Source organism: Pogoniulus pusillus, chromosome 23, assembly GCF_015220805.1.
Source record: "Pogoniulus pusillus isolate bPogPus1 chromosome 23, bPogPus1.pri, whole genome shotgun sequence".
Lineage (NCBI taxonomy): Eukaryota > Metazoa > Chordata > Aves > Piciformes > Lybiidae > Pogoniulus > Pogoniulus pusillus.
This window is the reverse complement of record NC_087286.1, coordinates 18,698,231-18,725,003: the sequence shown is the minus strand read 5'-3', so window position 1 is coordinate 18,725,003 and position 26,773 is coordinate 18,698,231. Positions and strand designations below refer to the sequence as shown.

The window sequence follows — 26,773 nt, the reverse complement described above, 5'->3', positions numbered from 1 at the left end:
TAGGGTTGAAATTCATTTATAACAGTAATTATTCAAGAGAGTTCTTTTTTTTCCCCCTTTTTTTAGGGCCACTCCTCCAGTTTTTGTAGTTGCCTTACTGGATCGTATCATACACAGCCACCAAGAGGCTTTTAAATCAAGGACAAGAAATACCAAGAACCTCTACAAGCCCAGGGACAAAGAAATGGTCAGAGCAGTGACAGATACTGGACTAAGAGAACATTCACCACAAAACCAAGGAAGATGAAGAAAAGGAGAATGTTCTTGATCCTAACATTAGGTAAACCATTCTGTTCTGATTTGTTTTTATTGTTTATATTGAAAAGAAACTAAAATGAAGAACCTAAGGTTTCTCTTCAGCCTGATGATTGAGTACTAAAGTGGGTGGAATGATCTCAAGTTTACACCAGAGAGGTTTAGGTTGCATATTAGAGGAAACTTTGTGATTAGAAGGGTTCTAAAACACTGGAAGAAGATCCCCAGGGAGGTGGTTAAATCTCCTGGAGGTGTTTCCAAGCAGCAGAGATGTGGTGCTAAGGGCCACGGTTAAGCACCAGACTTGGCAGAGTTAGATTATGGTTGGACTTGGTGATCTTAAAGGTCTTTTCCCACTGAAACAATTCTAGGACTCTAAACAGCATAAAATCTTGGGTTGAAATCTGTCAAAATTCAACAGTTCAGGCCAGCAGGTAAACTACAAGAGAGCTGCCATCAGTAGCTTGGATGTGTCTTTTTAGATCTGAAAGGTATTGAAAATGTTGTTCCTTTCTTCTGTTGTTCTGTTTTGTATAGTGACTGTAATTGCTCCCTTTACCTTATATTCTTAAGCAGACATCAGTGATGTTAGAATCACAGAATGCACTGGGTTGAAGGGGACCCTCAAAGGTCTTCTTGTCCAAACCCCACACCACAGGAGCAGGGACATCTTTAACTAGGATCAGGTAGTTAATTTTGATGTTGCATTTCTATGAGGGAACATAGAATCATAGAATCAACCAGCTTGGAAGAGACCTCCAAGCTCATCCAGTCCAACCTAGCACCCAGCCCTAGCCAATCAACCAGACCATGGCACTAAGTGCCCCAGCCAGGCTTGGCTTCAACACCTCCAGGGACAGTGACTCCACCACCTCCCAGGGCAGCCCATTCCAATGCCAATCACTCTCTTTGGCAAGAAATCTTAGTATCAGTATCATCTTACTATTCAGATTGGTTTTAAGTGTATTTGAAATAGTGTATTTCATTCTTTTTCTTCTTAAGTGTATTTTAAGTGTATTTAATTCTTTATTCATAAAAAGACATTTTCCAGTGCTATGTTAAATGTATTCTTTGTTCACATATACCTACCTTTGTTCACATATACCTACCTTTGTTCACATATATACCTACCTTTGTTCACATATATACCTACCTTTCCTCTAACTTAAAAAGGCTTGCTTCTGCAATGCTCCTGGGGCTAAACCCAGGAAAAATTAACACCTGTAGTTAAATACCTTTTTCAAATTTAGAAGCAAACATGCAGCAAGATAAAAGTCACAGATGTGAGGGCTTGGAATGATGCCTGGTGAGAAAAGTCAGGTTTAAATAGCATTAAAATAATACAGTTGTAAAGCAGGGACAGACATTGCTTTAAAAAAGCAAAGTCAGGGAGCATCTGAACAGACCAGGAGTCCACAAGTGCTTCCCACCTGTCAGTTTTAGTTTGTATTTCTCGTTTCTAAAGGTTTCTCCAGTAGTCCTGCCAGGAACATCTCCTTGTCTCCATCCATGCTGCCCGTTGTCTTCATTAGGTGTTTTGTAAAGGACCTTCTGGCTCCGCTAGTTGCAGTCTAAAGGAAAATAAACTTCCATCTTCAATAATAATCACAGAGTCATAGAATCAGCCAGGCTGGAAGAGACCTCCAAGCTCATCCACTCCAACCTAGCACCCAGCCCTAGCCAATCAACCAGACCATGGCACTAAGTGCCCCAGACAGGCTTTGCTTCAACACCTCCAGCCACAGCAACTCCACCACCTCCCTGGGCAGCCCATTCCAATGCCAATCACTCTCTCTGCCAACAACTTCCTCCTAACATCCAGCCTAGACCTCCTCTGGCACAACTGCAGGCTGTGTCCCCTTGTTCTGTTGCTGCTTGCCTGGGAGCAGAGACCTACCTCCACGTGGCTACAGCCTCCCTTCAGGTAGTTGCAGACAGCAATGAGCTCTGCCCTGAGCCTCCTCTTCTGCAGGCTGCACACTCCCAGCTCCCTCAGCCTCTCCTCACAGGGCTGTGCTTCAGGCCCCTCACCAGCCTTGCTGCCCTTCTCTGGACACCTTCAAGTATCTCAACACAATAAAGGAAGAAAAGATTCAACTGTAAGATGCCACTTCACATGTAATAGCTGGACTGAGCTAGCAGTGGCCAACCCTAAAGTATTTTATACTTGACATGGCAGAGGAGGGCTGATAGAGTCTGTTGACTTCTGAAGTTCTAGGAGTAGTCATCAATCTTCTTTCTTCTTACAAAGCAGGTATTGTGTATTTTCTGCTTCATTTCAAGGCCTGATAGATATGATCATTCCCAAGAACTGTAAATATTCACTGATTATACAGTTTAGGATAGATTTTGTATTCTCACACTGTTTGTTATTTGGGATTTAGTTTAATCTGTATTTTCTATTGGGAAAATAGAAATAGTACACTCTTAACACTCTTCTCTTTAGCTTAGCTGAAGTACTTGGGGTTTACCTTGATAGCTTTATTCAGTGCATGTGTGTAGCACGAGCATAAATGCATCAGGTCTTATTAGATTCTCTCATCTATCATCCTGAAAACACTAATCAGAAGGGACAAGTGACTGATTGAAGAGGAGTGCTGCTTCAGGGAGCTGATGATGGGAATTAGAAGAACTATCCCAGCTATTACAAGTTCCTTTTCTCACTTCATTTTAGGGTGGGTTTTTTTTTTCCCTGCCAGTTGCCCCTTTTAATTTTCCATGAAGACTTTTTGCAGCCAAGCCTGTGAATGTGAACCAAAGTCTGACAATAACCTCAGATAGAGAGTTTTTGCTTTCTTTTACATCAGCATTAGCTGAAGGTGTACAATTGTCCACAGGCAGGTGGGGTGGATCTGGCAAAAGACCGTTCTGCCAATTTCTGGCTAGCCTGGAAGTCTAAAGCTTGACAAGAGAGAGCAAAAGACAGCATTCATTAAAAAAGGTTACTTTAGATTTGGCACAAAAAGGGAAATGCCTCTGGAATTCTTTTTGTCCTTAGTGTTTCATTAGCTTTCCTCCCTCAAGGGAAAAAATAGCCACTGTATCTGAAAGCTTTCCCTTCAGCTGGCTGCTGGCCATTAATCCTTTTGTGTTTGCCAGCTCAATAGTGCACACTACTTGTTCTGGTTTTCACTCCTTTCCCAATTTTTCTTTCCTCTAAGAGGCAATTGCCTTTTTTGTCCAAGTCTGTATCTTTTGTGAGGATGGAGATCATCAGTATTTGGTGGGAATTTAGGTCAGATAAAGGTGAAATTTTCTTGCAGACTGTGAACATACCTTTTCTGTTTGGGGCTTTTTGGGTTGTTGGGTTTTTTTCTGTATGTGTATTTTGTGAAATGCTGCATCTGATGCGTATCACTTCTTGAAATTTAACATCTCTGGGGGAGGAAAGATTAATCTGCTTTCATTTTAAGCTTTTGAGTTTGTAATCTTTTCCTACATGCTGTAGCAGGTAGCATTTGCTGCTTTCTGCCACTCCTGGTCTTAGAATCGTAGAGTAAGTCAAGGTTGGAAGGGACCAGAAGGATGATCTAGTTCCAACCCCTCTGCCGTGGCCAGGGACACCCTGTCCTGGAGCAGGCTGCCCACAGCCTCATCCAGCCTGGCCTTAAACACCTCCAGCAATGGGGCATCAACCACCTCCCTGGGCAACCCATTCCAGGCTCACACCACTCTCATGCTCAACAACTTCCTCCTCACATCCAGCCTGAACCTACCCACCTCCAGCTTTGCTCCAGTAAGGTCACCTGGAAGCCTCCTCTTCTGCAGACTGAACAGCCCCAACTCTTTCAGTCTGTCCTCACAGCAGAGCTGCTGCAGCCCTCTGAGCATCCTCCTGGCCCTTCTCTGGACATGCTCCAGCACATCCACATCCCTCTTGTAATAATAGGGGCTCCAGAACTGGATGTAGTACTCCAGGTGGGGGTCTCAGCAGAGCAGAGTAGAGAGGGATAACACCAGTCTCAAACAGAGGTTTAAGCTGTATTGTATTAAGCAATTTCTGCAGAAGACTGATTTCTTTCTCGACCACAAAGACTGCAGTAGGTGTAGGCAACCTTTCAGGCAGTCAAAGTATATCCTGTCAACATCTTTTACTTAGGTAACAGAGATTACATATTTAGTCCACAGCATTAAGAAATCATTCCCATAAGTAAGAGGGAATAAAATGGGCACTACTGTATAAATTCCTTAACAGAAGGTGATAAAGTCTTCTCCTCTGACCTAGCCAGGTTTAAATTAATTCAGCATCAGCTGTGATATACACATTTTTTCCTAGTAGCTTTCAAGGAGGAACTGAAGATGTCTTTCCCTGCTGTTCACTCTAGCACTTCTATGTTTTGGTTAATGAAAACACTAAGGAATACTTTTTTTACTAGGAGCTATCCATTTCCAGATGCTAACAAGCTCTCCTAAAATTAATTTTGCCTTTTGTGCTGTGCTTTTAAAATGTCACTCCCTAATCATTAGCATAATCAAATGGCATCACAACTTGGGGGGGGGGGGGGGGGGGGGGGAATCTGATTTTTAATAACCCTACCTCCTCTGGAAGGATTAGAAAGGTTAAATGCCAAGCTGCACACACTTAAGTATCAGTAAACAAAACACAAGGTCTGAAGGATGAGTAGTGGGAAGGACACATTGATTGTTTCGGGGTGCTACTGTAGCCCTTATTACAGCCATCATTAACATTTTTAATGATCTAGATCAAAGGAGATAAGAAAGGTCACTGAAAGCAAAGCAGGCTACTTTTTGGCACTGCTGTACACAGAAAGCAGGGCGTTGCTTCAGCGTGCCAGGTAGTGAACTCCTTTGATCCTGCCTATAAATGTCACTTCTGTATGTCACTTAATTGCGGCGCGGTCCTTTATTGGCGCAATTAAATCTTTTATAAGGCATTACATTATCTCCAGCTCTGCTAAACACCATTGCCATTGTTCAGGAAGAGAGGTCAGGCATTGTGAAGTGATGCAGCTGACTTCAGTTTCTTCCTCTCCCCTCCACATTTCTCCCAACGATTTTAATTGAAAATCTCACCAAACAGTATAATGGTCCTGGAATTTGTTTAGTCGTTTGACTTCCTTTATCACATGGAGATGGTAAACATTCTGTTGCTAACTTGAAGTGGCTCCAAGCAGCAAAACTAGGAGGATATTAAACCAGTAAAAGCTTATCAACTGATTCATTGATATGCTGTAAATTCCAGCCTTTTCATTTTGCTTTTCAGGGTTGCCATAAGTCAACACATTAGTAAGCAATTTGCTGACACGGGATCACTTAAAAAGGCTTCCCTGTGGACAAAGTTCACCTCGGTGCTTTGTTTCATGGCTTTATTTTATCATAGTCTTGTGCTGCTGTACAGATGACTGATGTAGTCTTGCATTCCAACAGAGTGTTTCAAACAGCTTATGCCATTCTGCTGGAGTTTGAAGAAGTCACAGGCATAAGCAGAGAAGTATAGTGTTTTTAGAAACAAAAATCAATCAGTTTCAGTTGTTCAAGGGGGAGGGGAAGAAAGGTTACTCAGTATGACACTTTAAAACACAGCAGGGTTTAATATTTAAGCCCTAGAAGATGCTAACACTAACAAACTGCAGAAAGTGTTCATTTCCTTCCTGCTCATATCGATGGGGCACAGCGATTTGGCAGTTGGCAAAAATTTGGGGCTACATTTGCCAGTTGCAATCTTCACTTCCTAACCTTAGACTTGGTTTGGTGATGGATGGATATGGGTTGGGCAGAAAACACTGGAGCAGCTAAGCAGGTAGTATCGTAACAGCAGGGGAGCTTAAAAGATCTCCATCTCGGGCAGGAGTTTTTCCTCTCTTTCACGATTTCTGCTCAAGGAAGCTTATGAGAGGACTTAGTGAAACGGGGAAGAGAAACACACACGGTGCAAGCTCAGGGGGATGATGAAGAGCTCCTCTCTGCTGAGGGAAAAAGGCACAGGCAGAAAAAGGAGGAGAGCAACTCCAGTTCCTCCTACCCACCGTGGTCAGCTCTCCTCCAGCAGCCTGTCCAGGCATAGTCTCGTTCACAAAGACAGGTCAAGTCCTGAAACTGGCCACAAACTGTGTGTTGCTGCCACACTGACACCAAGTAAAAGCAGAGTTAACAGATAGGACACAACTTGGAGAAGCAACTGAGAGGCTGTTAGAAAAGCACTGTCCTGGCCACTGACACTTTCTGTTTACATCCCACCAGCTTTCTTATGAAAACTCTTCAGGTCTGTTCACATTTGATACCAATCTAAACAAAGACCAAACATAAATCAGGGGCAAAGTTTTTTTCAAATAGATCAACCATGACTTGACACTGAAGAGAAAGCAATCACTATACCAGGCTAAGTGCAACCTTAACCTGTTCTTCCTCAAGTCAGACTTTAAATCAGTAAGAGCAATTCAAGTTGCAGTGTGGCCAGCAGGACAAGGGAGGTTATTCTGCTCCTGTACTCAACACTGCTCAGGCCACACCTTGAGTCCTGTGTCCAGTTCTGGGCTCCTCAATTCAAGAGAGATGTTGAGGTGCTGGAAAGTGCCCAGAGAAGGGCAGCAAGGCTGTTGAGAGGCCTGGAGCACAGCCCTCTGAGGAGAGGCTGAGGGAGCTGGGGGTGTGCAGCCTGGAGAGGCTCAGGGCAGACCTCATTGCTGTCTACAACTACCTGAAGGGAGGCTGTAGCCAGCTGGGGTTGGGCTCTGCTGCCAGGCAAGCAGAAACAGAACAAGGGGACACAGTCTCAAGTTGTTCTGGAGGAGGTCTAGGCTGGATGTCAGGAGGAAGTTCTTACTAGAGAGAGTGATTGGCATTGGAATGGGCTGCCCAGGAAGGTACTGGAGTTGCCATCCCTGGAGGTGTTGAAGCCAAGCCTGGCTGAGGCACTTAGTGCCATGGTCTGCTTGATTGGCTAGGGCTGGGTGCTAGGTTGGACTGGATGAGCTTGGAGGTCTCTTCCAGCCTGGTTGATTCTATGACTGTTATTGCTTCTTAAATACATTATCACATTAACGAATTAGACTTACCCTGACTGGAAATGTAGTGCATTAATGTTTCATGTCTCATGCAGGAAGCACACAGCATCATCACTTGAGATTGTAAATGTGGAAGGAGGCCTGTGGTGGGCCTTTTGCTTGGCTGGGTCACTGAGATAATCATAGAAGATAATCATAGAATCAAGCAGGTTGGAAGAGACCTTCAAGATCATCCAGTCCAACCTATCCCCCAGCCCTATCAAGTAAACTAGACCACGGCACCAAGTGCCTCATCCAGTCTTTAAAGGTCATACTGAAGGTCAGTATGCACGTTTGTGGGGGACAGAATCTTGACTTCTCTTCCTTCTTGCCAGTGAAGAGTCAGGAGGGCAGCACAAGATTACCCATCTGTTCTTTGCTAGACACAGAATTCCCTCCCAGAGCACAGAAGGGGCTGCCATTCCCCTATCACATTGTAATTTAAATACCTCCTCTATACAAAGGGGCTCAGAGGATTATTTTATGAAGTGAATGCTGATGTGTCAATTCCACACAACAAGGAAACCAAATCTGATTTGCACTGACAAATGGACAGCAATATGCTGCTGTGTGAGGGAGCACTTGGAAATTCAGGAGGTCAGAATCAGATCATAAACCAAAAAGAATATACATCTGTTCACCTTGGTTCCACCATAGCCATCTCAAGCACTTGCAGAGTTTTCCATAGGAAAACAGCATATTTGTCCTTCCTGTCACCCACCAAGAGAAAATCCTCAGCTCTTACTAGGTGTAGCTCAGAGTGAACTGCCTCAGAGATCAGAGCTGACAAATTCAGGGAAGAAGGGGGAGGAATGAAACTCCTCACACCAACTACTGACAGGATCATTTAGGATGCCACTAAGATTATTTCTGTTTTTCAGTGATTAAAACCTTAAAAAAGCCAAACTCCACTACAAATCACACTTCAACTTTATTGAAAACACAGTCAAAAAAAAAAATCTTCCTACAAAACATTCAGTGTAACATTGGAAACAAAGGAAAAAGCACATTGCCACTGCTTTCCACCAAAACTTCAACCTAGCTAAGGCAGGAAGCATTGTCACTTACTTCTGTAACACAGCACAGGATTCACAACTGAGAACACGACAAAATAACTATCTCTCAACTACCAAACCAAAATCAGAGATGGTTTAGTGGGGAGAAGGTATGTGCACAGAAAACAGTGCTGGTGAAAGCAGCACTAAAAGCATTGTTTTGCAGCTATTATTTTACCTTGGTCCCAGACACAGCCATGTGAAAGCTGTGCTCAAGAGTGGAGTTTTACAGAGCCTTAAGTACAAGCCAGCCCAAGAAGTCATGGCTGATTCTGTTCAACGTCTCTCAGCCTCAAGCACACTTGAAGATTGTGTGCAGCTTCACTTTCATTTTTGCAAACTGAAACCTTAGCCAGTAGGAGCACCTGAAAGTGCATGACACTGTTACAGCACCAGCAACATCCACAGAAACACGAGTTCAGGGCTCTATGTTTACGGCCTCGTCACCAAAGGCCACACCAAGCTGATCCTGTGATGAGATGGCCATCAGCACTCAGAAAAGTCTGTCCCCTCAGCAAGACTTGGAAACACAGCTTCGTGCAGACAACAGCAATGTGTTTTCTAATTAGGCAACACTGGGTCAGGTTCCTAATCCCAAAAGGAAACCCTGCCATGCTCTGTGTACAAACACATGTTCAGATTTAAAACCCAACGACCCAAACATATCTTTGTTTTCTATCTCTTTGTTTTCAAAGCAACAGGAGTCAGGCCAAATGAGACAAAAACACTTTGAAAGCAACCCTCTAAAAAGTGAAAAGTGGCTCAAGTTTTTGTTCCAGGAAGCCAGCAAGGAGGAAGCTACTTACACAGGCTTTGTGAATTGAAGTATTTGGTCCTGACTTGGAAAGCTTATGGTCAGGGGAAAACAGAAGTCATGCAGCAGTTCATTTTCTCCTAAAGCATTTAAACATATCCACTGTGCTTACAGTACCACTGGCAAGCCTCTCTGAGTGATCATTTGACATGGAGAAAGTCCAAAACGTGCCCATACGCAAGGTACAAAGAACACACGAAGAGTCTCACCGTGGCACCGTGCAGCACAGTTTGGCTTTGATTGGAAGGTGAGAGAGCCACACGTGGCTGCCATCGCAATGCTGCGTCTCCATCTCCAGCCAAGGAAGGCTGCAAGGCCCACCAGGAGTTGCAGTCAGTCTGCACAGCACAAGGGAGGGAACTGATGAGCAGGGAAACAACATCCATTTGGTTAAATAGTAAAGCTCCTGGAGCACTAACCTCAAACTGAAAGGTTAAGGGCAAGTCCACACAAAGTCACCTACTCCCCAGTAACTGCTGGCAGGGGCTCAGCCTGGCTGGATGAGCACACATCTCTGGCTGAGAAGTGAGCCAGTCTCCTCACACTACTCAGTTAAAAGAATGTCTACATGCAATGACTAAACCATTTTCATCTCACTCCAAATTTGCATTGGCTCTTGGTAGTTCATTAGAGGTCTCACTTCTACAGGCAGGATTGTTTCGATGGAATCCAGTGCTAAAAAAGATCAAGTGCAAATGAATGAATAAATCCTAATGTTTTCATAGTGGAAGAACATTTCTAACTAGGGGACATCTCTGCACAGACTATGGGAGCAAATAAATACATCACAATCAGAACAAGTGCCCTGGGGAAGCACTGAACTATTGTTCTGCAAAGATGCTCCATCCAGTGACGCCGACTATAAAACTTCAGGTGAAGGTGGGGTGAGGGAGAGAGGTGAAAGCAACAGCAACACTTGAGGTTAGCATACAGCAAACATTGAGAAGCAATTAAGAAGCCTTATCCCCAAGTGCTGGTAGGTACAAATGAGCAGTCAACATACCTCAAGCCTTTAAGAATTGAGATTTTCTGATTTCTATGCTATGTGAGGCCTTCGTGCAGACATAGCTTTAAATAGGGGATGCTGGAAATCACATTTGGTATTAACTCCCCAGAAGACCTGTTCTCCTTCTTAAGATCCTGACTAACATTGTTGGGCTTCAGTTGTTAGCATGAATTTTTCAGGAGGTTGTCTCTGGATCTCTTTGGACCTGGAGGGGGATGTGATTCTATTCAGAACCAGGCAGCATTCTTGAGACAGCAAGAAGCCATTACAACAGAATTGTCTGCGCAGAAACAACTAGAACAAGCCAAATGACTCGGTTTCTACAGAATGGAACTGAATATGATAAGCTACTGTTCAAGAGCATGCACAGGTATCACCTGGAAACCCTGTCCCAGTCCAAAGAAACAGCTCAACAACTACATCTGTGTGCAGCAGACTGAAGAACCTCACACCTTGAACAGAAAAGGAGCATCGCAACTTCTTGTGACAGCATCAGAGCTAGAGATGAGCACGCTGGGCAAGGCAGAAAGATGTGGCAGACACCACCACTGTCTGGGTGGCAGCTGCCAGCTTAGGCTGCTTTCCCTAAACGGGATGAATTCAAAAGCAGCATTTTTGTAACGTTCCAGTGCTGTTAAGGTGACAAAGAACTTGCTGGTTTACCAATGGTAAATTCAATACTCCAAAGCCCACGATTTCAGCTCCTGAAACGCACAGGCTGGGGAGGGAAGTTGGTGCATGCAACAGTGTCTCAAGCCAGCGCTAAAGTAACAGCAAAAAGACTAACATCAGGGGGAAGGGCATCCTATTTCCTTAAAATATGTAAAGGCTCACAGTTCACATCAACATTTTAAGCAAAAACTATGCACATTTCTTTTGAAAGAGGTTACCAACGTGGCCATACTGTACTGTGTTTCCACTGATACTACTTTACCTAGATTTTTTCAATTGCTATTTTAAAACAATCTGGTAAGATGTCAGCCCACAGGATTTAGCTGTATTCCTGGAGTGGGCATTTCCAAATCATAGGTGTTAGACCACTAAGTGTAACACTCAGCTGCTGTATGTACACCACTTGAGTCCATCCCACTTCTGGAAGAGGAGAAAGGGAAAAGAAAATGACCTAGACCATTCTTACAAAACTGAAGGCAAGTCACATGCATGAAGTCAATTGCTTCGTTTCTGGCTTATTCCTTTCTAATACAGGCAGTGAATTCTCCAAGAGCCATCCTGTCTTTACCACACAGCAGCGGGCACAGGTGAGCACCTGAAGTAGCATCGGCAGTTGCAAAGGCACATGGGCAAGCAGGACAGAGGAGGGGCACATCCTCCTATGCCCTCACCACTACTGGTGATGACCTGGCAAGTGTCACACTTGCATACATGTCCCACTAAGCACACACCTGCATGAGCTCCTGTCTGCCCAGACTCTCACTGCAGCAACAGCTGTGCCTCCGCGGTACTCAGGTGGTACTTGGGAACCAGACAAGGAAAACAACTTGTCAAATCCTTTAATTTCTATGACACTAAAACAGACAATAGGGTAAGAGGTACTGGAGGAACAGGACCAGAGATAAACATCACATTACAAACAGAAAATAAAGCCTCCTACAAATGCAAAAACCCTGCTACTTGTACAGGAGCTAACACTATTCTTTTTTATCACTTTAAGCTAAGTACATGTGCTTTATGCTTAGAAATCCCACACTACAGTTCTGCCACTGCACCTAACATTGTGCTACTGATGCAGAATAAAGCCAAGAAATGGCTAACTTAAAACACTTATTTTACATCTATTTTTTGGTCTTGTGTGGTATCTAATTGAAGATGGATGCGTTTATGTGCTTTTTTGCCTCCTAAGAAGCGAGGCAGATGTTAATGTTACTAAGATCAGCTGTATATACCTTGAAGGTACAGACCACCTGACTCTACATGAGTCAAAATACTAGGAATGTATCATCAACATCCATTAATGAATTACCAGCAGCTTCTATTTAAGTGACCATATTCTTCTGTGAAAACTACATAGTGATCTCTATCTTACACACAGTATATTTGTAGCACTGTATCTGAGAAGAAGTTTTGCATAAGCATGTGATTTTTCAAGGCCAAAGGTCTAGTTTAATGTGGACAGTGTCACAATATAAACAGCTGATTCTACAACAAAACACTGTCAGGAGTTGCACAGCATAGTTCTGAGTTTCCACCTTGGAAACCAGGCAGCATCTTAGCCACCTTTTGTACTTCAGTGTAACATCTTCACTAACACAGCCTTAACTCAGACACCTCCGACTGCAGAATCCAGCAGATGGGGTGGGAACAGGCAAGGCTGTAACGTTCATTTGGAAAGAGCATTTTAAACTCTTCCCTGTCACTTCTGTGCTTACCAGCAGGAACTGCCTCTGCTCAATTTAAGCAACTGCCCATCTCACTTTCAGAAACCATACACACACTATAATCCATTGGTCCTCTATGTTCTTGGGTCACTGATGCCAGGTCAAACATCTCTCCAAAAGCATGAAGAGCAATGTTCACTCTCCCTAGGTTTATTCCTTACATTGGTTACTTCAGTTTCATAGAGTGTCTTTAAATAACTGTCTTAAAGTTGTAACAGAAATATTTCAACAAAACTAACTAGCTTCACACACCACAGCTGACCTGCCCCACTAAGACATGAGGACAATTTTGGTCAATCACTTGCATGGACAAGTGGACCCATTTCAGCTGTTTTTAAACTATAAAACTAATACATAAGGCTACAAGCTTGGAGAATACCTGAAAAGTGTCACTAATAATAAATCTCTTGGTATTTAAAATGTAAACACATTTCAAAACAACTTTTCACTAGACCTCTCTGGTTTTGGATGCAGAACTTTAGAATCAGGAAAGGATTTCTCCCTAAAATGTCAGCATTAAACTCAAACAATAGAAAAGATGCTTGTAAATCTTAGTCAAATCAAGCAATTTTACTTTGTCTTCCAAGACTCAGTACAACACATCAATAGTCACTTTAATAAGCCTTGAATTTATACTGATCACACACATAAAAAATAACTCTACAGCAATATTTACATTATACCCCAGTTCAAGTGAGAAAAGGCAGCTGCAAGGAAAAAAAAACCATGAGAAGTCCTCATGTATACTGGAGCTTAATATGTGAAACACTCTAGAGAGACAAGCAGCTCATATTCACACACACAGCAATAAGGTCTACAGCCAAGAGCAGTCATCTTGGGAGAACAGCCAAAGAGCTTCTAGCACAAAGTTCATCTTATTTCAGAACCACATTAGAGAACCAGTTGTCACCACTACAACACAGATCAGACCTCAAACTGCAGAGAGACAGACTTGTTTTACAGCAATGGGAACAAACAGCAGTGTCGTCTGCCTCACTACGCAATGGGCACACACGGAAGGTGCTCCCTTTCCTACCTCTTTGAAGATTACTTGTGGCAGAGCAGGACAAAAGTGCAACCAGATTTTGATGACTTGGGGTTTGGTTGGTGGAGGTTTTCTGTACTATACACTGCTTAAAGGATTCCTAAGGCTGCTAAAAAAAAGGATGTTACCACCCACCAATGCCATCCTGAATCTAAGGCCTCTGAGCAGGCCAACTGTAACGCCGCAGAAGTTCACGCTGCCATGACTGAATGCAGTTTTTACTTACCAAGCCATCTATGTCATATCCATAAGCTTAGAGTTTGATATCTACACATAAAGGCCTATATACATGGTCGTGTGTACATTAAAAACAGGCTAGTGAAAGATACTGGATTATGCCACCGAACAGAAATCCTGGTAACTATCCTATATAAATTCAGAGAAATAATTTACTTCAAATTAAAGAAGGTTGTAAAAAACTGCAATTGCAGGCTCCTAGGCCTGTGCTACTTGCATTGATTACAAGTACTGCTTATACACAGTAGTTCATCAATAATTTTACAGGGATGTACTTGGTAGGGTAAGTGACCTCCGCGGCACAATAGCTTACAGCACTGTAAGAGCTGTGACAGGAGGTCTACACAGCTTTTTACAAAGCATACTAGGCTCAGATTTAACACTGAAGTTAATCTTCATCTTCTACTTCACTCTATTCAGTAAGACATTGTCTGACTACCAGCATTTATAGCTAAGAAGAGAAAGCTGAAGATGCTGGCCTTTGGCCTGAGAGAGAGCTCTGTGACACTAGACTCTGAGCAGCCCACTGTAGCTGGCATCAGAGGGACTGTGATGTCTACTAGTTGCTGTCATTTTTAACATCTTAGTGGAAGTCTTTATCTACTGTCAAGGCTGCCTACTTCAGGTAGTTTACAGCAAGGGTCATATTAAGCTTCAAGTGTACCTTTGTTGGTTTCTTTTTTCCTTGTTACACTTTTTTTAACCAAGTCCCAAAGTTACTCTTTATAGCTGTGTCTGTAACACAGGAGGTACTGTGCATTCAAATGGTAACAGATTTCTGTCTAAAGATGTGAGATTGTCAAGAAATAAAAAAGAATGGATTATTCTCTTCAGCTTCCAGTCTTCCAAGGCACCTCCTGCATTGACCTACTGGGAAATGAACGAGTAGAACAAAAGTTCACTGGATAGAACAGAATCCGATGTACAGCAGAACAAAACATCACTGGGTAGAACAGAATCTGATGTACCTAACTTCCTCAGAAGCACACAGCATGAAAAAGTGAGACAAGGTTGGACCCAAATTATAAACAAATAAAATTAGTATGAAAATGCTGCTGAGATGACAGGAATGCCATGAGGTTGATGTTTCCAGCTCTGTTGGCTGCAGGTGATGGTTAATCACAGTGTTTTCTGATGCCCATTTGCAGATGGCTTTGTCTCTGAGTCTCTTGGATTGTTTGACAGATGAAGTTTATCTAATCCTGCAAAACATTACACAACAAAAGGAAAACTCAGATTGTCTCATCATACAGGTATTCAAAAGGATACATACAATCCAAATTCAACTTTGTGATTAAGGACTTCACATTTGCTGAAGACCAGAACTGACTTCCTACCCCATGTAATGATTACTTCTGGGAAACTCCATCAGCTGTGCTCAAAAAAAAGGCATCACAACAAAGGAGCCCAGGTTTCCACCCACACACAAGTTGAGAGTGGGTTCTGGCATAATTTCTCAGGAGCAACAAGAAAGATTTTTTTTCCAGCCTTTAAAGAGCACAGAAACAAAGTGCACATAAATAAGCGCAGGGATGTGCAATAAAGATGAACATTGTAGTTCAGTTCTTGACTCTCCAGCAAATCTCAAAGCTATGCATTCCCACCTTAAGACAAACTTTCACCAGAAATACAAGTCTTCAGTGAGCTCTAACAGAGCTTCAGCAGCAGCACATCAAGGTATCGACGCTAGAGGAAGGAAATGATGTACAAACTAAATTCACTGCTGTATTACCTATTGCCTTCAAGAGCTCCTCTCGCACAGCAGAAGTGAACTTTCTGACCAGACACAACGTTGTCACGATAGCAAAGAGCAGGTTGTAAGATAACACAATGTAGAAGTTGCCCAGCCAGTTAAACCTTCCAAAGTCTCCAAGCAGATCAAATCTGGTGATTCCTGTTAAAATTGCATTCAAGATTCACATCAAAACCTTGCTGACATTTTTCAGGAAGCACAAACATTTCATTCTGTTACTTTCTGCATACAGAAGCAAAAGTCTTCCAGACTTTTCTTCCACACACCCTATAAGGCATACGGTTAAATACACAAGACAGTGTTCCCAAGATCATTCGTTGACTACTATAAACTTTTAAGACACACCAAAATTTTAAGCTTCCTAGTAAAATGCTTGAACAATCTGAGCAGAGGTAAATTGTCTGTTCTAGATAAGACTACTCACTGAAATACAAAAGCAGTATAATTATGGGGGGGAAATCAGTGCTACTTGGAAAACTTCTTGAAATCCACGTCTACCAATTTCTTACCTAAGCAAGAAAAAGATGATAGGTACCATGGACTTTCTTATTTAAAAATACAGGTAGCAAAAAACCTTGCCACAAGAGCCAAAACATTTTACAGTAAATATTAAGCCTTTGTGTTTTGGTTTTGGGTTTTTTTCCCCCCAAGGTTTAAAGCCACCTTTGCAGTTTTTTCTCCTGGATGTGCCCACCACTATAGCCACAAAGCATTTGCACAGAAGGAAGAGAGCTTAGCTGAAAGACAGTGCTGACAGGTCTTTTTCACAGTGGACCTCCTAACACTGACACTTGGGCTTTGTGCTGATCAAAAGCCAGTCAATCACTAAAGCTAAATGAGCAAAACTTTCCTGAAACACAAGTTGTCTACAAGTGGTAGGGACCATCCCAGAAAGCTGAAGAGGAAGAACCATGTGGTGTTCTTTTGCTAGATCTACAGCAAGGACTGCACTGAATTAAATATGATGTGACACCCAAATAAGAGTTGTCTAGGATTGATGAACCATTATATTCCCCCCAAAAAAATTTGGCACAGATGATGTGATGCACACCCTCAGAGCTGAGATCACCAGTGCAGAGGAAAGAAGCTTACTTTGCCCAGTACTAAAATGACAGCAGCAAACCAGGCAGTCAGAAAACATCCCTGGCTCTGAACTTCTTGGAGGCAACTTTTCTATCACCTGATTTTGAAAGAGTCTGGAGCTTTTAAGAGCTAAGACTTCAACAGTGATAACAAATGAAGAGAGAAAAAATTAAGGGTCAGATACCTTCCTTTAAGGGCAAACTTGGCACTCATGGATCTCACTGTACTGTGATATCCAAGACTTACAGCCAGCTGCCACAACATTTGAAGTTACACATACTTCTAATACTCAGCATCAGCCATTTGAACACGAAATACAGGCATCAAATTTATCTAAGGTAATTTGTTATCTATGCCAAAAGGAGGAAAACTAAAGGAAGAAGTTTCAAAAGGCAATGAAAAGAAGTCAGTGACGCTGATCAAAATAGCAAGAGAGGCAGGGAGAAATAAAAAACACAGAAGGTCTTAACACAGAAAGAAAGTGGCTGACTGAATTAGCAGGTAAACAAAAGACAATAGCCACAGAACTGCTGTCACATTTCAAGGCAGTGTTCTTAACATTTCCAAATCAGCAGTGTTTTAGACAGACTGTAGTGCTACAGGAAAACTGAGAACACCAGGGTTGAACACATGCAATCCCAGACCTACCAAGGAAAAGAAACAAAACAGGTAGAGTGCTGGGAAAAGAGTTCTGTGCAAAAAGGAGTAATACGCCTTAACAAAAAAAGTGCAGAATAGAAGCACAGACCTTGCAAGGACAAACAAAAATGAAGCCTAACACTTCTGATAGAGCAGGTAGGAAAACCACAGAATCATAGAATCAACCAGGTTGGAAGAGACCTCCAAGCTCATCCAGGCCAACCTAGCACCCAGCCAATCAACGAGACCATGGCACTAAGTGCCCCAGCCAGGCTTTGCTTCAACACCTCCAGCGACAGTGACTCCACCACCTCCCTGGGCAGCACATTCCAATGCCAATCACTCTCTCTGCCAACAACTTCCTCCTAATATCCAGCCTAGACCTCCCCCAGAACAACTTGAGACTGTGTCCCCTTCTTCTGTCCCTGGTTACCTAATGCTGTTCAGAAATTACAGTCATTTTCCTCTTATAAATAAAAGAAGTCATCACTGCACATCAGAAACGACCTGATAAGAGTATAATTTTTGTGAATTTGGGGGAGAAAAGGGTTAAAAAGCTTTTGATGGTTTCCTTACAGAAGAAATGTACTCACAGTCCACAGAATAAAAATAATCCCAATTTGAAAAAGTATCCTGCACCTGAACAGAAAGCTACAGCTTTACAGCCATGAAAGTTGGTGGCAATGTACCAACTGAACTATTGTAGAATTATCCAGCTCAAAAAAAAAAACCCAACAAGAAGCAAGCTATGCTTTTAGAGTGTACAGACAAATAAGTTTCAAAGCACTATTTACTTAAGGCATAACAATATGGAGTAGAATTCCAGGAAAACTTCTGTATATATCAGAAAACACAATTTTGGTTGCAGCTCTTTGGTTCTGTACTCTTGGTTATTAAGTGTTCTGTCCCCACTTTGTTTCTCAGTGGGTATCAATATGGTGCTGGTGGGAAATGTTTTTTGAGGAATTACTAAAAGGGTGAAGAGTTCTGGGGGAAAAAAAAGAGTTCTCTTGGAAAAATAAGAAAATGTATTAAAAACTTTCCTGAGTTCTGAAAGAATGACAGATTAGAGCCATCACCACCTCCATATCTAACAAGACCACTGTGAAAGATGTAAAGAATCCTTCTCTTCCCACTTTTAAAACATGAAAAAGGTCAGTACATCTATTAGATAATTTGCTTTTCTCTCTTTCCCATAATGATCAAGTCTAATCTTTTCTGTATGGTCTAGAAATTTGCTTTTTTTACTGAAGTGTAAAAAGACTATGGATCTGCTTAACATATTTCTTTCTTTTCATCTCTTCAGTGCCACAGGGCAGGAGCATGCAGCACAACACATGTTGATATTTTTGCAAAGCACCACATGACTCACTGTACTCTAATACACTCTATTAATCCTGTTTGGACAGCTGTGACTGGGCATTTGTTAGCTGTGTGCTAATTGTTCCATCTTATTTCTTCTTTTATTTATCTCTATGGCAAACTATCCAGGAATTTCATTTGTTAGTCTTTTCTTTTTTCCTCCTTTTTAAAGTGAGTTTTACCATTAATCTGTTTCCTATGAGATAACAATGCACCCAGCATGTATACTTGCTTTCACAGAACCCATTTATCTGCTGTTAATCTCATAGATCATTAACAATGAATTTATACTTTTTTAAGCAAGTGAAGAATGCAGTAACTTAGTGGATAAAATACTAATGCTAACATTTGCTTCTAAACCAGCCAATTTTCAACAGCTAGAAGCATTTTACATTTATAGTACTGGCTATATTTTAAATACTTGAATTATTCTCTTGCATTTGGGGGAAGTTTTATTACAGCTTTTTAAAAACATGAGCTCTAGAATGTGCATCTTAAGGTTCAGCCCTCCAAAATGGATTGCAGGAGTGGGTTTTTTTTTGGTAGTTGTCATAGAAATTATCTAGTATATTCAATAAAACAACATCTGAAGATACAGAGAGCATGAAAATGTACACTGCAGTTTACTGGAAAACACATTAACTGCTCTTGATAGAAACATTAACTGCTCTTGATCTCGTAGTATTCTGGCTGAGAAGAGAAATTAGCTACACAACTGTTGGCTACACATTACTGGTTTGTGGGCCCAAGCTTGAACTCCTAAGCTTGTACTTCAATCTTGTACAGCCCGAGGTGAAGATTTTTGTTTTGTTCCTTTTAATGTTCCCAATGAAATTCACATTAGCTGCAAGTATTCTGCACTGCTTCAACATGTAACAGCCTTGCAACCTCGTTTCAAGAATTCAAGCTGAAGATTACCTATTTAAAGCGAAGATACAAAATATTTTGTCTTTCCAACTGGTTGAAATAGTTTTTCCACTTCGCATGCTGCTGCCAAGTCTTATCAATACAATCAGAACTTTTTTCAGTTCTACAATGCTGGATTCCAAATTTATATATTGGAAAACACAAGTAACAAAGAATGTAAGCAGGGACAATTAAACTACTGCTGATAAAACCTTAAATGAAGACCCATTAACTGTTTTTAAAGACATTTGGACCCAACCTTATCTCAAATCTTATACCCAAACCCCCTAAATGCATTTTTCTCTACAAAATCTGAGCACTCTGCTCTGAAAAAGCAGTCACCATATTTATTCTTCCTCAGCATCTCCTGGCTTAGATTTAAAACATGATCCAAAGAAAAAAAGTATATAACCTCTAGAAAATGTTCAGCTTCTCTTGATTTGTGAATGTATGCTCTACAGTTCTCTTCTGTCGAGCATGAGTTCAGCAGCTCATGCCAGTGTAGAAAGCATGGCAAATTACATGTATACTTTGAAAGGTACAGCTACAGGTTGCTCCTTTTTCTCCTTGTTTGGTTTCTACATCTCCATTAAAACACCCTCTGTTGCAGCGTTCTGTACCTCCATTTCACTTACCTAGCGTCCTTGACATCACTGGTAAAGCAGAGCTCAGCACCAAGATTGAGACACAGTTTCCAATGATCTATTTGAAAACGACAAACAGCATTTCGATTATAAATGGGATTGCTGAAGGCAAAACAAAGGGAAAGTAATCGTCCTTCAAACTGAACCTAGAGCCATTTACAGTAACATAGTGTTAGCTTCGTTTACTTCTCTCACATCTCTCCATAAGGAATTACACAAGATAAAGATGCCCCAGGGAAGGAGTTTAAAAATCAAACCTGCAATTGTTTGCTTTTAACCAAAGTGTTACACATGCTTAGACTCCAAATCATTCCAAACTACTATGCTGTAAAAGCATCACCTGTTTACTTAATTCCTGCAAACTTTTCATGAAAGACCATTCCCTGGGCTTAGCGCAGAAGAGTGGTACAAAGCTTAAGCTGATGTATGTAACTGCTTGCAGGATTAGCATCATTAACAAAACTCCAACAAAGAGTTTCCTTTCAACTGCAGGCCTGTCGACTACTTTAAACAGTACGAAAAAAAAAATCACAGCTGTTAAGATTTTGCTCTCCTTCTTGTGAAGCCTTTTAAAAAGAGTAATTGAAACTTTCTCTCACAAGGGAGAGAGAACAAGAGAAATTCCTTGAAAGCAGGTAGGCATTTGTGAATTTGTTGTTTATTTCTACACCGTTCCTGGAGTACTGTAAACAATCAATAGAAAACATTAAGAACATTCCAACTCCCTACTACCTATTTACTACAGCCATTCTGTGTGTTTACCTACTTTCTCACTTCCAACAATTTAAGTAAATACGTCTTTGCCCGTTGCTTAATTAAAACAAATAAACAACAAAACTAACATCGAATAATTAAATTCAACATCTGTTCCTTGGTTACTGAGCACTTCTTGTCAGGTGTGAGAACATTTAGCCCAAAACCCAGGCATGTTCTTCACTCTCAGCTTATGGCGTTTGTTATTCCTGAAGCCAGTGCTAAATTGTGGAAAATCAAATCAGCTTCAGGCTGCAAAACGTAGCAGAATAGACCTCCTCCGTTTTAGTTTATTCAAATTTCGATTGTTTTGTCTGTATTTTGTCTAGCGAGCAAGTTGTTCAGATTGCAAACAAGCTCCCTGAAGTACAGTTAGCACAATCCAAGTTACTCATTAGCAACAGGTTTCCTTTGGAAAAAAGAAGTTCTTTCACTGGCTTTTCTATAGCTAGTTAACAAGCTCTGCCATTCCTGGCTTTTTACAAGTGAATGGATGCCATCCAAACTAAACAGAGCACATCCTTTTTCCCACTCATTCAGCATTTTGAACATCTTCCAGTTTGTGTTTACGCAGCTTACAAACAAATACCGATCACCGCAAATGAGCCATTCCGGGCAATTACTAGCTAAAAGAGTCAGTTTGTCTTGGGTGGGAAGAGAGAGAGAGAGAGGAGGGGGCCATCACCACGGCAGACTTTACCTTACCTTTGTCATAGTTGTGTCATCCTTCCTGGGAGTGAAATTTTCAAAGAAACGAAGACTGTAGAAGCCGACGACAGAGGACACCATAAGATAGCTGTGAGAATCAAGGAAAACAGAACCTCCGAGGAATGCAAGCTTCACTCAAGTTCTCAGCAGTCTCCTAAAAGTCTTAAGAACCGAAGAAACAAAAACACTTCGAGTGCTCAAGGACTGACCTATCTCTTTCTTCTTTCCAGGCAAGTGTCTCAGCAAACGACCAGCGTCCCAGCAAACTACACAGAAAAGTGGTTAGCAGACAGGAGTCTTAACGAAAGGATACAAAATCAAAATGATTTCAAGGGCTGCTCCCACAAAACCAAAAGTGGACAGGGATGCATTTCCTATTCCTGGCCCCTACAAGAAGAAAAAGAGTTTACATCATTTAATAAGATGCACACAGCTGTCCATAAAGTTAATTTCCAACAGGACCAGAACCCCTAACAACTTGCATGAAACTAAGCCTTTTCAATTTGGTATTTAAGGGACATTCTGACATGGTAACCTGCAAATCTCTCATCAATCTCTCATACAATTGTATCAGCCAATTCCAAGTTGAGTAAAATGAATTAATAAGGCAGAATATACAACAATTCACATTTTATGCAGGGTGCACCTACCCACCATGCTGCCTTTTATACACAATCATTCACCCTGGAAACCGAGAGGTCTCAAAAGATAACACTTGTAGCTGTAGACAATTCCAAAGGCAAAGTGGCCAGCAGCCCTCGACATTATTTATAGCTCTGCCACCTCAAATACAGCTGATACACAGGGGAAAGTACTACCAAAAAGCCACTCGTGATGAGAGAACTACTACTCAGTATGTTGCTCTTTACTTTCTTCAAGTATTTTTGTAGCAAAGGAGGAAAACAATCGTGTTTTCTAGGAGGAACACAAACCCAGACAGGTTTTCCAACCTGTTTTTTCACATAGTTTCTTAAATTGGACATTTCTAGTCCATATAAAAGTAGGAGGCATGAGTAAAATGCAAACCCTGATTTACTGGATCGCTGTATCTTCATCAAGGTTCTGGGCTAGTTTTATTAAGAACTCTCTATAACATAACATGTAATAAATGTTCATGTGTGCACAGCACAGAAACCCAGAACCACAGTAAAGGTTGAGGCCCAGAAGTTTCAATGTTATTAAATCAGAAGTTCTCACTTGCACTTCAGTAAAGGTTGCAAAGCTTTACTGAAGTTACAAAAATCATAAGAGAAGTTTACTTTACCCCTGATCCCTTTGGCATTGCAGTCTCATCAACCAACAGGTAAAGAATGTTGAGAGCAACTAAGAGGACTGAGATGGACTATGAAAAAGCAGAAACAGTCTTGTTATTCAAAAGTATTCCACATATTTATAAAGCTTATATTTATTCCAAATAGAGTTAAGGATGTTAAGTTCCTTCAAAAAGGTCAGGAAAAGAATATCGAGTTTGTTGCTTAAACAGACATCCCTCAAATGTAAAACTATTCCCCAAATGACTGGAGAATTCCTCTTTTTGAGGAGAAAACGAACAGAAAAAGAGCACAAAAATTCTTACTGTCTCAATCAGTAGCAAGATCATAACAGCTGGATAGACCAAATTCCTTTCCCAAGCAGAAGCCTTCTTCCGCCTCTCTGTTCAGAAAAGAAAAGCAGAAGCTTAGCATCGTAGAACATAAAACAAGTGAAAAATTATCCAGCTCTAAGCTTTTGTTCTAACTACAGTTTGCAAAAAGTAACCTTATCTTGAAGCAACATCAAGCAGCTCATAAAAATATCTGTTCTGAAGAGCTGCATAAAGCAGTGCCAAAACCATGAAGCCTTTTTAGAGAACAGCTGAGGAGACCGAGCAGAGGATTTTGCCTTTCTCATTTACAGGTATGCTTTACTGTAACATTTTTTCTCTCCCCTGGCATGGAGCAGTACTGCAAAGTTTAAAATGCACTGAATTTAGAAATATCCTGTTTATAGGTGTATTTCAGTATGACCTAAAAAGACAGAAGGGAATTGCCAATGAGCAAATATTTTCTTCTTACAGTGTTAAGGCAAAACAGACAAAACTTACTCACTGGACAACACCAGCACTCCATTTTTTTTCTCACCAGGCTTAATTTTGTGCACACATTGATCAATGCAAAATCCTACAAGTCTTTGTGCAAAGAGATTCCTGTTGAGTTGCTGCCATTACCAGAAGTGTAACTTTGCAGTTTCAAAATACATACACACGCTAAACACTCTTCTACTGTTTTTAAACACTGCTTGACTTTCATAGAAATCACTCAAAAAGAGAGAGGAAAGGAATGTTCTCAGACTATCCCAAATAATCACAAGCACATCGCTACAGAGGAGAATCCTGTGCACCACACAAGGATATCAAAAGTGCTACAACTTCTCTACAGCTTCTTGTTAAAAATAAGATTCAAATAAGATCCAAATCAGACACCCTACTTAAATTTATTTCTTAAGAGGGACACATGCAATTTAACTGTAGAAACTACAGTAATTTGAAAGGTCCACAAAAGCACCAATTCAGTTAAGAACAAACTGGAATCAATCAGGTGGCTGCTGCAAGCTAAAGGCAGCATCTCCAAGCCATGTGTTGCACAGGAGACAGCAGAAAAGAAGTGCAGTACCCAGATTCGTTTTCCTGCTTTTCACTTTTTCAAGCTCCCGTTCCAACTCAGCTGTCTGGTACTCCACTGCAGAAGATGCACCTATCAAAACAGAAGACAGTACTTCATTTAGGATGGGACTAACTACAGTATTCTAAAGCACACTGTGACATTCAGATTTTGGAAGCATTCTTGTGACCTGTCTGTTCACGTCTTCCACTCACATCTGTCTGCCTGATTTGGCCAGCATCTGTGTGCCACAGAGCTCCCTCAGACAACCACGAGCAAATCTTCCTCACAGCCACCCATGAGACCACATTCTTTCATCTTCCTTTTCATGGTTTACACCACATCAAGGGAGGTTATTCTGCCCCTGTACTCAACATTGGTCAGGCCACAACTTGAGTACCATGCACAGTTCGGAGCTCCTCAGTTCAAGAGAGATGTTGAGAAGTGCAACGAAGCTGGTGAGAGGCCTGGAGCACAGCCCTGTGAGGAGAGGCTGAGGGAGCTGGGGGTGTGCAGCCTGCAGAAGAGGAGGCTCAGGGCAGACCTCATTGCTGTCTACAACTACCTGAAGGGAGGCTGTAGCCAGGTGGGGTTGGGCACTTCTGCCAGGCAACCAGTAACACAACATGGGGACAGTCTCAAGTTGTGCCAGGGGAAGTCTAAGCTGGATGTTAGGAGGAAGTTCTTCACAGAGAGTGACTGGCATTGGAATGGGCTGCCCAGGGAGGTGGCAGAGTCGCCGCACCTGGAGGTGTTGAAGCAAAGCCTGGCTGGGGCACTTAGTGCCATGGTCTGGTTGACTGGATAGAGGTGGGTACTAGGTTGGACTGGATGAGCTTGGATGTCTCTTCCAACCTGGCTGATTCCCCAACTCTCTCCTAGACGCTAGCTCTTAGCAAACCCTAAGTCCTCTCTCCATCTGCTGGCCACAGCCCACCTTTGGTTGCAGCAACCCTGCAATAGTACCATGCTCCAGCTACTTGGGGTTTTAATGCTAATAAACTTCTATGAGACTAATAGTCTTGTCCAGGCTTTTAGCTCATATCTTGATCATCTGCCTACAAAATCTACCTATCAGTCATGTTGCTGGCACACTGACACTACCTTCCCTTGTACTGAGAGGGCTGGACCACAGAGTAAATTTCTCATCCAGATCCCACATTCTCCACATTCCAGCACAGCGAGGTCCTACCCAAAAAATCACTAAGAGTATTTCTTCAACTCCTTTTTGAAGTCTTAGTCTTTTTCCTTCAAAAGTATAAATACTGATCTGTTCACCACAGTCAAATTACCAAATGTGATCCACAAATGTTTCAAAAATTGGTTTTTAAATGTCTCATTGCATTCTTCTTTCACACACACTTATGCTGTATGCAAATATATATATATAGCTTCAGGGCTAGCCCTAGACATTTATCTTTTGTATCAGTGACATAATGTGTATGTGGTAATATTCACAGAGTTTCAAATGCATAAATATCTCAAATCCCAGAACTACAAGCATTGCTTTGCAACAACTTATATTAGCTTGAAGTACCTGCAACATGAATGTCTGCTTAAGGTCTCTGTTTCTTCAGTAAGTAATCATAATATGTGGTTTTTCAGAAAAGATGGGTTTCCTTTAAAAAAAGTTATTTCAACAAGACCAAGTGCAGTGTCCTGTATCTGGGTCAGAGCAATTCCAAGCACACATACGGACTGGGCAGGGACTGGCTGGAGAGCAGCCCTGAGGAGAGGGACTTGGGGGTGCTGGTGGACAAGAAGCTCAACAGGAGCCAGCAGTGTGCACTTGCAGCCTGCAGGGCCAACCATAGCCTGGGCTGCATCAGGAGCAGTGTGGCCAGCAGGTCAAACGAGGTGATTCTCCCCCTCTACTCTGCTCTGCTGAGACCCCACCTGGAGTACTGCATCCAGTTCTGGAGTCCCCATTACAAGGATGTGGAGATGCTGGAGCGTGTCCAGAGAAGGGCCACTGGGTTGATCAGAGGGCTGCAGCAGCTCTGCTGTGAGCACAGACTGAAAGAGTTGGGGCTGTTCAATCTGGAGGAGGCTCCCAGGTGACCTTATTGGAACAAAGCTGGAGGTGGGTAGGTTCAGGCTGGATGTGAGGAGGACGTTCACCATGAGAGTGGTGAGAGCCTGGAATGGGTTGCCCAGGGAGGCAGTTCAGGTGTTTAATGCCAGGTTGGATGAGGCTCTGGGCAGCCTGATCTAGGGTAGGGTGTCCCTGCCCATGGCAGGTGGGTTGGAACTAGATGATCCTTGCGGTCCCTTGCAACCCTGATTCTGTGATTCTAATTATCACATGAAAATTAGCTTTTGTGATGATCCATTCCATCCAAAGAGTCTAAACCATCTGTTTTATGGAATGACTCATTACTACGAGTTGAGAAAAGAGAGATTGCTACTGAGCTCAGTGCAAGAAGCCTCAAGAACTTTAATGAAAGCAGTTCAAAAAGCAACAAAACAATGCA

The 26,773-nt window shown here is 42.0% G+C and overlaps 1 protein-coding gene across 3 annotated transcripts in view; it reads right to left on the bottom strand.

The window, feature by feature from the left end:
- Nucleotides 1–11,628: 11,628 nt before the first annotated feature.
- The window catches only part of LMBR1 (limb development membrane protein 1), a 64,575-nt gene continuing 49,430 nt past the window's right edge, over nucleotides 11,629–26,773 (bottom strand). For all 3 annotated transcript variants that reach the window (XM_064162812.1, XM_064162813.1, XM_064162814.1), the window contains 8 exons: nucleotides 24,312–24,392; nucleotides 23,237–23,313; nucleotides 22,925–23,002; nucleotides 21,974–22,047; nucleotides 21,658–21,748; nucleotides 20,191–20,257; nucleotides 15,545–15,706; nucleotides 11,629–15,014 (listed from right to left, as the gene is read on the bottom strand). In XM_064162812.1, the coding sequence (XP_064018882.1) occupies nucleotides 14,932–15,014; nucleotides 15,545–15,706; nucleotides 20,191–20,257; nucleotides 21,658–21,748; nucleotides 21,974–22,047; nucleotides 22,925–23,002; nucleotides 23,237–23,313; nucleotides 24,312–24,392 (713 nt within the window). In that variant the 3' untranslated portion in view covers nucleotides 11,629–14,931. The remainder of the gene's footprint in view (nucleotides 15,015–15,544; nucleotides 15,707–20,190; nucleotides 20,258–21,657; nucleotides 21,749–21,973; nucleotides 22,048–22,924; nucleotides 23,003–23,236; nucleotides 23,314–24,311; nucleotides 24,393–26,773) is intronic.